Below are 14365 nucleotides of genomic sequence, written 5' to 3'. Positions count from 1 at the left end.
AGATGCAAACCACCGACAGAAGGAGGGGAGCGTGGACATCAGCCACAGCAGTAATTACTGTGGTGGCTGTAAGCTGACCTAACATAGGTCGACTTAAGATTGTAGTGTAGATATGCCTTCAGAAATTGGACTCTGCCTCCATATCCCATCCAAATACTCCCAGGGAAGTAAAGTCGGGGAGGAATCTCCTTACAGTTAATGTAAGGTCTGATGCCTTTTTCTGCAGCCCCATTAGGACAGCAGGAGCCATGAGCCAAGAAGCAGAAAGTCACATTCCCTCTAAATTATATCAAAACAATGAAATATTGGGCTGCTAAGAAGTAGATCCTGTCCTAATAGCACCCACCACCACCAGATAAAGAAACAGATCTTAAGATGTTTACAGAAAACTTAGTTTGACAGCATTCTGTCTGGCAAGGAATCACTTATCAACAGTTGTGATTGTGAAATCCGTACTTCTTTACTGTTTGTCTTTAATGTCCCTGCTTTGCTATTGTTTATCTGTATGGTCTCTGTCTGGTTCTTTGCTTGTTTCTGTCTGATTGTAGTGCGGCAGCTGCCCCACTCCTGGAGAACAGGGGTTAAAAGCAGCCAAGCTAGGCTGATTGGGGAAGCAGCCACAGCTGGGGCCATGCCAATCAGGGCCCAGCTTGCCCTGATAAAAGGGCTGTGGGGCCAAGAGCCAGAGGAGTCTCTCTCTACCTGTGGAGAGAGAAGGACCTGGCTGCCGCAGGACAGGACAGGACAGGACAGGACAGGACAGGACAGGACCTGACCTGGCTGCCTGAGAGCAGAGCAGAGCAGAGCAGAGCAGCTCAGCTGAGCTCAAGCCTGGCAAATCCCCAGGCTGAGGCCTTGCTAAAGGCCAAAGCAGGTACTGGGGCTACAGAGGTGCAGCCTGGGAATAGCCCAAGATCAGAGCTGCCAGACCTCAACCCCCTGCTGACTCTATCATGCAGAAGCTGGAGTCCCCAGGCAAACCAATCCTGACTGGCCACCAGGAAAAGCTCATCTGCCTTATTGGGAGTGGTGAGCATTGTATGCTTACTGTGTGTATTCTGTCTTGGTAACTGTGTAAATAAATAGAGGTTAAGGATATTACTGTGTAAGGCTCTTTCACTGGTAAAAGGTCCTGTAAGCACACAGAAGATTACGCCCTGACCCCTAGGAACAGGGCAGGGGGCCTAAATGAATTGTGTTATGCCTTGAGTCCTAGGAACAGGGTAAAGGTGAGTGCCATAGAGTGTGCGGGTAACACTAAAGAATGGTTGGGAAGCCATAGGTGATATCCACCATGATGAAACGATACCAGAGGGCTACAGCCTGACGAGGTGGGGTAAACACAACCCGGGGAGCTTGCTAATAGCACATCTTTGGGTGTCCCAGCTTTTTCATTCACTCGCCAGATGGTTTCTGTGTCAGTGTCACTGATTCCTCACCTGTGCGGGTGCCTCTGTGGACCTCCCATTCCTCGGAGCCCTGGAGATCAGGGACCCACGGCTCTTCCCCTCGTTCCAGCTGGGTGATCAGCTCCGGTTTGGGAACAGGAAATCCTGCTTGGAAGGGGGAGGGGGAACCAGGAAGATGAGCGTGTATCTCAAGTATTGACAGTATTTGTCACAAAGAACATTCCCTGAGTTCCACCTGCCCCATGCTGAGCTGGGAGATTGTGGAATCCCAAAGGAGGGGAACATGGTCACTCTAACTATGCGGATGTGGAATCTGAACAAATGTAGACGTGGCCACTGGGCTCCCGCGGGAGAGGCAAATGTCTGTGGGGGGAAGAGCTGTCACAGCATCGCTGGGGGTTTCCAGGATCTGTGCACTCTGTGGGACTTGCTGATGTAGACACAAACCCCTGCCTAGTTCTAAACCTCCAGAACCCTCCCCATGGCTGGAGCTAGTCCCAGGAATGGAGGATCACAGGGACGGAGAGCGTAAAGAGACACCGGGAGGGTGATGAAATGTCTTTTCTTGGGTCTTTTTCTTGAAAGCATGTGCCTTTCACTCACCAAAGTTGGTCCAGTCAAAGGTAGTGCCTCCCCCACCTTGAGTCTGTCCATCCTGGGAGTAACAGGGCTACACCAACACTATAAATTAGTGAGAAATAATACAGACAGGGCCATACGCTGCTTCTGCTCCTTTGAAAGCTGGAGAGATGGGGATGAATCAGCAGGTTTATGACTCCCTGATTCCATTGGAGGGGGTATGGCAGTTGTAGTCAACAGGCAGGCTGTGGGCTAAATCTGGACTGCTGGACATTTTTGAATGGACCCCAAAATCTTTGTATTTACTTATATTTATTTTCTTGAGTCTGGATCTTGACTATACTTTGACCAAGAAATTTGCATGTGTGGACTCTGGGGTCCATTCCCTGATCAGTTAGATTAGAGGGGAAGAACTGAACAGATTCAGACATGCAGACCCCACAGCTTCTAATAACTTAGGGGACAGGAATCCCTTACCCAGTGAGATCACCATCTCGTAGTTCTCCTGCATGACTTCCCTGTAGAGGGCTCTCTGAGCAGGGTCCAGCAGAGCCCCCTGCCCCTCAGTGAAATACACAGCCACCTCCTCGAAGGTCACCGGCATCTGAAACAAGAGTCCCCCACTCAGCGCCTGCTGCCCCAGCCACAATTCCACTAGTCACAGGGGAGGAGGCCCAGAGGAGCAGAATCCCACCCCCACCCTGCTCAGAGCAGCCAGGAGGCTTCAGGGGATAGGAGAAGATGAGAGCTGCTTGTCCCCCCCTGCAGACGGAGCAGGGCAGGGTCTTCTCATTTCCCACTCGCCTGCCAGCCACAGGCTGAGACGGGAAGCAGAGCTCTGAGCCGGCGACAGGGTCAGGAATCCCAACAGCTTCCCTTCGTATTTCACAGCAGCCCTGCCCAGGGGCATGTTTCCTGGTTCAGAAATGGGGGAATGTTCCCCCCTGACCATGGGCCTGTTCAGAAAATCAGGCCCAGGTTGAACATTTCCCAGCAGGTTTATCACACCCTCGCCCCTCCCTGCCTCACCCTGTGTCTTTCCTGCGCCTCCCCCTCTACAGCAACCCACCCCCACCCCCCGCAGCTCCCTGAAAATCCCCTACCTGAGCTGGCTCCATCACAGCCATTTCCCTTCCCTGTCCCCTGGAAGACGGGACGATCTGGAGCAAAACGTGGACGTGATTCCTCAGCCTGTCGGGGCGATGGGGGAAGGTTTCAGGAGGGGCTTGAGTCCATTTCAGACTTTGATTGCCTCCGCAGGCTCTCTTCCTGCAGACAGATGCTCTAAACCAGGGGTTCTCAAAATGGGGGTTGGGACCCCCTCATGGGGTCACAAGGTTATTACATGGGGGGTTGTGAGCTGTCAGCCTCCACCCCAAACCCTACTTTGCTTCAAGCATTTATAATGGTGTTAAATATACAAAAAAGTGTTTTTAATTTATAAGGGGGGGTTGCACTCAGAGGCTTGCTATGTGGAAGGGGTCACCAGTAAAAAAGTTTGAGAGCCACTGCTCTAGACCAGGGGGTTCTCACAACAGATTGTTTGGTGGCCTTAGAGTGCGGCCACCAAATCTTGCTCGTGGCCACTCTGACAAATTTTCCTAAAATACTTAGTTAACTTTAGGAAAAACAAACAAATATTAGGGCTGTCAATTAATTGCAGTTAACTCAAATTAATTGCAATTAAAAAAAATTAATTGTGACTAATCAGTTAATTGCACTGTTAAACAATAGATTCATAGATATTTAGGTCAGAAGGGACCATTATGATCATCTAGTCTGACCTCCTGCACAACGCAGGCCATAGAATTTCACCCACCACTCCTGCAAAAAACCTCACACCTATATCTGTGCTATTGAAGTCCTCAAATCGTAGTTTAAAGACTTCAAGGAGCAGAGAATCCTCCAGCAAGTGACCCGTGCCCCATGCTACAGAGGAAGGCGAAAAACCTCCAGGGCCTCTTCCAATCTGCCCTGGAGGAAAATTCCTTCCTGACCCCAAATATGGCGATCAGCTAAACCCTGAGCATATGGGCAAGATTCATCAGCCAGATACTACAGAAAATTCTTTCCTGGGTAACTCGGATCCCACCCCATCTAATATCCCATCACAGGCCATTGGGCTTATTTACCATGAATATTTAATTACCAAAACCATGTTATCCCATCATACCATCTCCTCCATAAACTTATCGAGTTTAATCTTAAAGCCAGATAGATCTTTTGCCCCCACTGCTTCCCTTGGAAGCCTATTCCAAAACTTCACTCCTCTGATGGTTAGAAACCTTCGTCTAATTTCTAGTCTAAACTTCCTGGTGGCCAGTTTATATCCATTTGTTCTATATATCCAATAGAATACCAATTTAAATTTATGAAATATTTTTGGATGTTTTTCTACATTTTCAACTATATTAATTACAACACAGAATACAAAGTGTACAATGCTCACTTTATATTTTTATTACAAATATTTGCACTGTAAAAATGATCAAGAAAAGTAACCGTATCTTTTAATTCACCTCATACAAGTACTGTAGTGAAATCTCTCTATCGTGAAAGTACACCTTACAAATGTAGGTTTTTTTTGTTTGTTAAATAATTGCACTCAAAAACAAAACAATGCAAAACTTTAGAGCCTACAAGTCCACTCAGTCCTACTTTTCGTTCAGCCAATCGCTAAGATAAACCAGTTTGTTTACATTTATGGGAGATAATGCTGCCCTCTTCTTATTTAAATGTCACCTGAAAGTGAGAACAGATGTTCACATGGCAGTTTTGTAGCTGGTATTGCAAGGTATTTATGTGCCAGATATGCTAAACATTTGTATGCCCCTCATGCTTCGGCCACCATTCCAGAGGACAAGCTTCCATGCTGATGACGCTCATTTAAAAAAAAAAACATACGTTAATGAAATTTGTGACTGAACTCCTTGGGGGAAAACTGTATGTATCTGACCCTATTTTATCCGCATTCTGCCATATATTCTATGTTATAGCAGTCTCAGATGATGACTCAGCACATGTTGTTCATTTTAAGAACACTTTTGCTGCAGATTTGACAAAACGCAAAGAAGGTACCAATGTGAGATCTCTAAAGATAGCTACAGCACTTGACCCAAGGTTTAAGAATCTGAAGTGCCTTCCAAACTCTGAGAGGGATGAGGTGTGGCGCATGTTTTCATAAATCTTAAAAGAGCAACACTCCCACGTGGAAACTACACAACCCGAACCACCAAAAAAGGAAATCAACCTTCTGCTGGTGGCATCTGACTCAGATGATGAAAAAGAACATGCATCTCTCAGCACTGCTTTCTATTGTTATCGAGCAGAACCCGTCATCAGCATTGACACATGTCTTCCGGAATGATGGTTGAAGCACGAAGGGACATATGAATCTTTAGTGCATCTGGAATGTAAATATCTTGCGATGCCAGCTACACCAGTGCCATGTGAACACCTGTTCTCACTGTCAGGTGACATTGTAAACAAGAACTGGGCACTATTATCTCCTGCAAATGTAAACAAACTTGTTCGAGTGATTGGCTGAACAAGAAGTAGGACTGAGTGGACTTGTAGGCTCTAAAGTTTTACATTGTTTTGTTTTTGAACGCATTTTTTTGGTACTTAATTCTACATTTGTAAGTTCAACTTTCATGATAAAGAGATTGCTGTACAGTACTTGTACTAGATCTGAAAAATACTATTTCTTTTGTATTTTACAGGGCAAATATTTGTAATAAAAATATAGAGCACTGTACGCTTTGTATTGTTGTAATTGAAATTAATATATTTGAAAATGTAGAAAATATCCAAAAATATTTAAATAAATGGTATTCTAGTTTTGTTTAACAGTGCAATTAATTGCAAACTTTTTTAATAACTTGACAGCCCTAATAAATATGCACATATCCCTGTCCAAATCCTTGTAATTTATTTATGTAGGGTTCTTCTCCACCCCTCCCCTCTGCCCCAGATTAACTAGAAAAAATAATCATCGGACTGGAAGGGACCCTGAGAGGTCATCTAGTCCAGTCCCCTGCCCTCATGACAGGACTGAGTATTATCTAGACCATCCCTGACAGGTGTTTGTCTAACCTGCTCTTAAAAGTCTCCAGTGATGGAGATTCCACAACCTCCCTAGGCAATTTATTCCAGGGCTTCACCACCCTGACAGTTAGGAAGTTTTTCCTAATGTCCAACCTAAACCTCCCTTGCTGCAATTTAAACCCATTGCTTCTTGTCAGTTAAGAACAACAATTTTTCTCCCTCCTCTTTCTAATCAACTTTTACATACTTGAAAACTGTTATGTCCCCTCTCAGTCTTCTCATTTCCAGACTAAACAAACCCAATTTTTTCAATCTTCCCTCACAGGTCATATTTTCTACACCTTTAATAATTTTTGTTGTTCTTCTCTGGACTTTCTCCAATTTGTCCACATCTTTCCTGAAATGTGGCACCCAGAACTGGACACAATATGCCAGTTGAGACTTAATCAGTGCAGAATAGAGTGGAAGAATAACTTCTTGTGTCTTGCTAATGTACAGTTGTACTTTGGTGCTCCTGGCCCTCGCTGCCTCCCCTGGCGTGCCCCCCAACCCCATACCCTCTGGCCTCCACTGCCTCCCTCTGCCCCACACGGATCTCCCCTGACCACCACTGCCTCTCCCAGCCCTCCACTGCCCCCCTGGGCTCCCCATCACCCCCTGGGCCCCACTGCTTCCCCCCAAATTCCCTTCTGCAGCCTCTCACCCCGCTGCTTGCCTCTTGACCACGGCTGCCAGTAAGGCCGGCCCTGAAGAAGCCACACCACCCTGAGCTGAAGCCCAGAGCCCCCTAGCTGGAACTGGGGGGGTGTGGGGCGGCTGAAGCCCAGAGCCCCACAGCTGAAGCTGGGGTAGAGGGCCTGGAGCCAGAGCCCCAAGGCTGAATGGGGTGAGGGGGATTAAGTCCTCCCCTGGAGCCCCGCAGCTGAAGCTGGGGACGGGGACTGAAGCCCTCCCCTGGATCCCTTGGGCACTGCAGGGAGGGGCCACTGCTTTGCCCCCTCCCCCGTCTCTGCCCAGGAGGCTGTTGTGGCCGCATTGAGAAACGGCTGCTCTAGACTCTGCCAGGCTGGGGAATACCCTCAGGCTACACGGCACAGGACTGCGCGGCAGGAACACGGCTACAGCCCCGCAGCGTGGACGCTCCTACGGCAGCGGCAGGGGGGTGCCCATCAGATAATCCACCTCTCCAATCGGCAGGAGCTCGTTCGGGGGAAGAATTCTCCCGTCTGTCAAGCTGCGTCCACAATGGGGGTCAGGTCGACTTAACTATGGCCCTCAGGGCTCAAAACTTTGCCTTGCCCTGAGTGAAGCAGTAGATGGATCTGATTGTTCGCTGTAGCCCAGGCCTTACAACACAGACCCGGCCCCTCCCAGCAGGCTCCACCCACCAACACTTCCAAACCCCCCCCTCCCAGCATCAGAGCTGGGCACAGTTCAGGGCAACTGCTCCTGTATTTCCGCTCAGTGGTCCAGCCAGGGCACCCGCTGGGCCCCGCCCCAGCAATCGCCTCTCATGCGTGGAGACCAAGTCTTTCCTAGGCCATGTCTACATGAGCACTTATGCAGGCAAAACTTCTGTCGCTCAGGGGGGTGAAGAAAGCTCTCCCGCCGACACAGCGACTGCCGCTCACTGAGCTGGTTTTATTGTGTAGACGGGAGAGCTCTCTCCTGTCAGGGTAACGTGGCCACACGAGCGGTCTCAGAGCGGCACACCTGTGCAGCTCCCAGTTTGTAAGTGCAGACATGGCCCAAGGAAATCCATCGCACTCGTACTGTTCCCAAAAGGCCTTTGAAATCCCTAATATCTCCCAGAGATGGCATCAGTCCCGTCTTCCCCCCAAAGGACTCCCATACAACCGCACAGCAGCCCATAAGCAGTAGCATTGTCAATACAAGGGACTCCCAAAATGCTTATACTTAATTCAATATGGATTAGAATCACCGAACCATAGGGTCAGAGGGACCACAAGGATCATCTACTCTAACCCCTGCCAAGATGCAGGATTTGTTGTGTCTAAGCCACCCAAGGCAGAGGGCTATCCAGCCTCCTTTGGAAAACCACCGGTGAAGGAGCTTCCACGACCCCCCGAGGCGTCTGTTCCATTGTCCTCCTGAGATTTTTCCTGAGATTTATTGTAAATCGGTTACGCTGTAGTTTGATCCCATTGCCTCTTGTCCTGCCCTCTGGGACAAGAGAGCAACTTCTCCAGATACCGGCCTCCTCTTCTCCCTCAGCAATAACCAGAGCCCTCTAGTCTGATGGCAACACCTAATGAACGAGCTGCCCCGGACTCCCCCTGCAGCCCCCAAGGACAGGCAGGTAGAGGCTGATCTCACTGGCCCATCTGCACTCACCCCCTGCCAGAGCCAGCAGTGACTCTGGTCTGACACCGGTGTGGGTGAGATCTGAATCCATGGCACAGGGAAGCTGCCATTGTCTCTCTCACCACCCCTCTTCCTTTTCACTGCCTCTGTCTCTCCCTTCCCCAGCCAGCCTCCAATTGCTCTCCCATTCCCCCTCTGGCCTCCCCAGTCCCCTCTCCCCACATTGCCCCCTTTTTCTTCACTAGATCCCACCACCCAGATTTCCCTCTATTCCAGCCCTGTGTCCTGTGGGCTCCACAATTCTCCCCCATACAGTGATCCCCCTGCGTTGCCTCATCCTCCATGCAGCGCCCCCCCGCCCCCTCCCGCCCCCTGCCCCTGCATCGCCCTTCAGCCTCTGCACTCATCACACATCCCTGTTCATCTGTAAATCCCCTCTTGCACACACCCTCTTCACACATCTTGGGGCTCCCACCCCCCTTTGTCCCCCCACGTGTGGTTGTCTCAGGCCCCAGTGTGCACACGGAGCTGGCGGCAGGTTTCCTGGGCACAGGGCAGGGAATCGCAGCCAGCTCCGCGGGGAGCAGCCTGGGGCCAAACCCTCCCGCTGCAGCCTGGGTGTGACAGCGGGGGGCACCGCTCCCTGGGGGGACGGATGGGAGGGTCTCTCTTACCTTCCCTCCAAGCGGTGCCATCCCTGGGAGCAGAGGTCAGGTTTCCCCTTAAGCGATGTCCTGGGCAGGCTGGGGTGTCTGGACTGATAAGTCTCTTGGGGAGCAGCGGGAATGTTACTCTCTCTATATTAACCTCTCCCATCTGCAGCCAGGACTCTGGGGTTGCCAGCAGCAGCTGTTGGGGCTCTGGATCTTGCAAGAAGCGTGGATCCCACAGTGGTCAGCAACAAAAAAGCCTGGTCTACACTACAGAGAACCTCGACCTAATTATGTCAGTGTCTCCACCACAATGCTGCTGCTTGTCAGTTTCAGGCCTGCTATTCTCTCCCCTCTGCAGCCACAGCTCACAGCTGGAGCCGTGAAATTGACAAGAATGTCAATTTCACAGCTGGTAGGCTCCCTGCTGTGAAATTCAGCCAGGGGCTGGGCTCACAGCTAGCACCTCCCCACCCAACTGTCAGCCAGGCGACAGGCTAACACCTGGAGCCACCACCCCTCACCCCAGGGTGACAGCAGAAGCTGTGAGCCACCCCACCACCCACTGGGCTCAATTTCACAGCAGAGAGCCTACAGCTCCAGCTGTGATCCCTCTGCTGCTCTGAGCCAGGATGTCAATTTCATTCCTGGTATGCTCTCTGCTGTGAAATTGAGCCCTGGGCTCACAGCTTGGGCTCTCACCCCAGAGGCATGGGGGGGCTCCAGCTGTGAGCCCTGTGCAGCTGTCAGTGCCCCACATCCGGATGTCAGTGTCCCACATCAGTTGGTGCAAATGCGCCTGGTGAGGATGCGCTCCACCAGCAGAAGGAGGGCAGTGTGGACCCCAACAGCCCACTCAATTACAAGGGTGACTGTATGTCAACCTAAATTAAGTTGTCCTAATTTTGCAGCGTAGACAAGCCCTTACTGCACAGATTCTGATGCCGGGACCCAGTGGTCACTCCCACACCAGCTTTTTCTAGGTCCCAGCGATAAACCTATTGCATTGTCGCCACCCTGCCCCTCAGGGACCCCATGTCCCCTGGGCGCAGGCAGCTTCTCTCAGCATTAAGGGGTCATCGTACAAAGCAGCCACCACGTCAATGGGAGGACAGAAAGGAGATGTACCAGTCCCTGGGAGGCAGGAGAAGGGGGATTTCTATCAAGACTCAGGATGATTCCAGAGAGTCCACAATATAAAAAGAGATGGGGGGAGATGGGGTCCTAGAGAGGCTACCCAGAGGCTGGAGCTGCAGGGGACACCTTTCTCAGTGACACTGACTCCGGGTGTGATTCACTCGGGGAAGTAATTGGCACAGGGAGCTGTTGGCCAGGGACGGTCTCTTGTCTCCACATCACACTCGCTGGCTACCAGCCCTGGGCCTGAGCTTCCCTAACTCGGGTCATGGAGCTGTGCTAGGCCACCAGGCTTGGTGGGTTCATCTGCTCCTAAGAATAACCAATCAAGGGGCCCTCATGTCCACTCCTGCAGGGATCTCTGCCGCCCCTTTCCTGGCCGGTACAATTTGCTACTGGGTAGCAGCTACTGACACCTAGCTGTTCTCTTTTGCTGCCCTTTCACAATTTTGCTGGCTCTGCCTTTCCCCAAGCTCTGGTGGAGGGGTCGCAAGCTGGGATGGAGGGGGGTGTACTCCCCTCACAATTGGCTCTCTCTCACCTTTCCTCATCCTCTACTTTTCTGCATCTCCTGGTCCCAGAACAGCAAAGAATGATGGACTGGAAAGGAACTCTGCTTCCCTTCCCCAGCCTCTGGTCCAGAGGTAGGAACTTATGATGGAGGGGGGCATGCCTGTCACAATTTGCTACCACTGTGAAATCACTATTTTAAATTTGGGCACGAAGAAAGCTGTCTCGGTAATCCGGAAAAGCATTGTACAGAGCTAAACCTCAGGGCTTTGTATGTAAATCCCAGAATGAAGGTGGTGTTATTTCTTTATTAGTCTCTTTCCACTGTAGATCGTTGGGCAGCGGGTAGAATAGGCCTGGGGAGGCTAAACCTCCCCAGCTAGGCTGTGGCCCTGCCCATGCGTCGCCCCAAGGCCCTGATCCTATGTCCCACTCTTCCCCCGTGGCCCCACCCACATTGCTCCTCCTCTCGCCCTTGCTCTGCTTCTTCCCCAAAGCCAGCAGGGGCTTTGCTATGCTGTGCCCAGTGGCCCAGAACTCAGGCTGGCTGAGGCAGGCATGCTGGGGCTCGGGCCAGCTGGTGGGCTGAAGCTTGGGGCAGCTGAGGCGGGCAGGCTGGTGCTTGGGCCAGACGGCAGGCTGGGATTCGGGCCAGCTGGCAGCCCATGACTCAGAGAGGCTGGGGTGGGCAGGCCAGGGCTCCTCCAGCTGCAGTAGGGGGCTCAGGGCTCCGGCAGGCAAGGAGGGGAGGGCCTCGGGCAGAAGGGGCAGGGCTGGGGGCTAGACTCCTCAAATGCAGGGCTCAGGTGCAGCCCATGTGTAGATCAGGCTGCACGGTTTCGATAGTAAACAAACACTGAATGCACACAAAACACTGAGTATACCGCCAAACCCTATAAACAGTATTTAAAATACTTACAAACACCTTTTAAGCGCAAGCTATTAGGCAGAAAATCTACCACTGTCCCTTTTACCAACTTATCCCCCATTGTCACTGTTAAGTGCCCTGAACAAGTTTCCGACACAACATTTGCACTGCTGTACTTCGGCACACGCGGGTGGGTGTAAACAAAGTGCACCGTGGTCCAGGAGGGAAAAAAGAAAATACAGGGGACCTCCCTGCGTTCTGATCTTATTTCAGAGACATTTTCTCAGCCCTTTTCCTCACTGCTAAAACTCAAGTGCTCTCTCCTGACTGTATTTTTACCTCAAAATAATCCTGTACTTTAGTTACCCCATGGTAAAAAAACAAACCCTAAACTAAAATCACGCTTTTTAGCGGTGAGGAAAAGGCCGGGGGGGGGGGGGGGGGCTGGACTCACAATGGGATGGCACCATCGGGATGCTGAGCATTGCAAGGACTATCTTTTAGGCCCCTAGCAAGTCACAGGAACAATCCTGTGATCCACAAAGCTGAGTTAGGTGTCTAGGCTCCCTATACAGACTCTGCGGAGAGGCAGGCGCCGGAGAATGAGATCCACAAAGGCGAGGAGCCACCTCAGCCTGCCCATGGGAGATGCCGCCCTAAGACCTGCCTCGGCTCTCACAGACTTCGGCGCCTAACTCTCAGTGGCAGGAAGGCACCTAGCCCTGCCTAGCGCTCCACGGATGGGAGCCCAGCTCCTGGAGTCAGGTGGCTCAGGCCCCTCAACTGTTCCTTGAGCTAGGCAGGAGCCGAATACCACCCGAAACAGCCAGAGGTAGTGGTTGTGGTACTCCCCTTCTATCTTTCAGCACTCACCTGGGATGTGGGAGACCCCTGTTCAAACCTGCTTTCCCCCTCTGCTTGAGGGGGGCATTGAACCTGGGTCTCCTACATCCCAGCCCACTTAGACGCCAGCAGAAGGGTTCCCATTCATGGATCCCTAGGCAGACCAGGCACCTTCCTGCACCTATGAGGCATTATGCAGAGCAAGCGACTGATCAGGGATTATTTTAAACACTAAAACTTTGGGAGGGGAGGGGGTATGTGAAATGTGCAGAATCAGGTCTCCTTGAGCAGCTCCATGCCTCTGGGATGCAACTGTGTGAGAACCCAGCCCTGGGAGCGGGCGCTGAGGTGCAGCATCCCCCAAGGGGGAGGGGAGCCCCTTTATACCTCAACATCCTTTTCTGCAACCACTGCAGATTGCTCACCCCCACGGCTGTCGCTTTTAACCCCTCTACACCCTGGGGTTTCCCCACTGATACTATCTGGCCGGGGCTTAGCCACATTCTTAACCCTGGTTCCTACCCCGGTCTCTGATTTTCCCATCTCCTTCCCCTACCTCCAGCGCTTTCACCCTCCTGCACATCAGTTTGGCCCCTGCACGGATTCTGTCCCCCACATATGACTCCTTTGCCCTCCTTACCCCTACGGCGAGCAGAAACCCCTTGGCCTCCCATGCAGGAGAGGTGAGTGAGCGGCACCCTTCACACGAGCACCCACACCAGCTGCAAAGCAGCAGATGGTGGGGGCAGCGGACGGCGGCACCCCCCTTGTGTCTGTCCCAGCCCCAGCCCCGCCCGGCCGGGCTCCCCCCGCCCCGCGCACACACCGGGGGCTGGCGGCAGCTTTCCCGGGCCCGGGGCAGGGAATCGCAGCCAGCTCCGCGGGGAGCAGCCCGGGGCCAAACCCGCCCCCTGCAGCCCGGGGGTGACGGGGGGGGCGGGTCTCTCTTACCTTCCCTCCGAGCGGGGCCCCCCGGGGCAGGGGCCGGGCCGGGAAGGGGCCCTGGCCAGGCTGGGGGCTCTGCCCTGGGAGAGGCTCCCGGGGAGCAGCGGGCAGGGCCCGGCTGGAGGTTCCCCTCTCCCGGCTGCAGCCCGGGCTCCGGGCTCCCAGCACCAGCCGCCGGGGCTCGGGGATCTCGCCGGGAGCCGGAGTCCCCGCAGCGGCTGCGAGTCACTTCCTGCTGCCGGGACTGGCCCCAGCGCTCGCTCCCAGCCGCCTCCCAGCAGCTCCTGGGTCCTAGCGATCAACCCACCACGTTGCAGCCCCCTGCCCCCTGGGGGCCCCACCTGCCCTGGGCACTGGCAGCTTCTCTCCGCATTAAGGGGGCATCGTGCACAGAGGCCAAAGTACCCGTGGGAGGACAGACAGGAGGCGCCCAGATCGTGGAAAAGGGGGGTTTCTGTGCAGACTTGGGATTGCTCTAGAGAGTCCCAGTACCCAGGGACACACGGGGGACACTCTGTGTGTGATTTGCTCTGGTAACAAACGGGCACAGTGAGCAGTTGGTCAGAGCTGGTGTCTTGTCTGCACCCCAGACTCACTAGCTACCAGCCCTGGGCCTCAGCCACAAGCTCTGCTCCCCTCACTTGGTTCATGGAGCTGTCAGTGCTTTGTCACCAGGTTCCTGGAAGCGTTTGTAGGGCTGAATTAACCCATCCCTGGTTCTAGGCCAAACCCCCTTGTGTGCCCCCCCCGTCCCCACCCACCAGGGATTGCCTTTGCCCTTCTCCCAACTGGCTCCCCTACGTGGGCACTGACTGCAGCTCCCTCTCACACACCTGCACATCACCAGCAAACTCCAGCTGGTCTGGTTCAGGGACTGGTGCTTTGCCCACTTGTGCCCTGGTGCATGGTGGTTGCAGCACAATTCACTCCAATTTGGCCCTGGCCCCCACCAGGTGTCAACAGCAATCAGATTTGGCCTGATGCCCCCTCTCCCAAAATGGGGGCCAGGCCTGGGACAATCTTGAGTGGGCACTGTGCCACCTATCACTGGA

At 52.8% G+C, this 14365-nt stretch overlaps 1 protein-coding gene across 8 annotated transcripts in view; it reads right to left on the bottom strand.

Moving 5' to 3' along the window:
- Window positions 1-14365, bottom strand: part of LOC141998425 (uncharacterized) — a 36061-nt gene that overhangs the window by 4917 nt on the left and 16779 nt on the right. Inside the window, exons 1-3 of one of the 8 annotated variants that reach the window (XM_074971235.1) lie at window positions 3092-3678; window positions 2466-2592; window positions 1440-1553 (exon numbers count right to left, since the gene is read on the bottom strand). The exons of 3 other annotated variants lie outside the window; for them this stretch is intronic. In XM_074971235.1, the coding sequence (XP_074827336.1) occupies window positions 1440-1553; window positions 2466-2592; window positions 3092-3115 (265 nt within the window). In that variant the 5' untranslated portion in view covers window positions 3116-3678. Of the gene's footprint in view, window positions 1-1439; window positions 1557-2012; window positions 2183-2465; window positions 2593-3091; window positions 3679-14365 lie in introns of those variants that run through there. 4 more of the 8 variants (XM_074971232.1, XM_074971236.1, XM_074971234.1 and 1 more) reach the window with 4 other exon arrangements.

This window comes from Natator depressus, chromosome 14 (genome assembly GCF_965152275.1).
Source record: "Natator depressus isolate rNatDep1 chromosome 14, rNatDep2.hap1, whole genome shotgun sequence".
Classification (NCBI taxonomy): Eukaryota; Metazoa; Chordata; order Testudines; family Cheloniidae; genus Natator; species Natator depressus.
The sequence above is the reverse complement of the archived record's forward strand: the minus strand, read 5'-3'. Positions and strand labels throughout refer to the sequence as shown.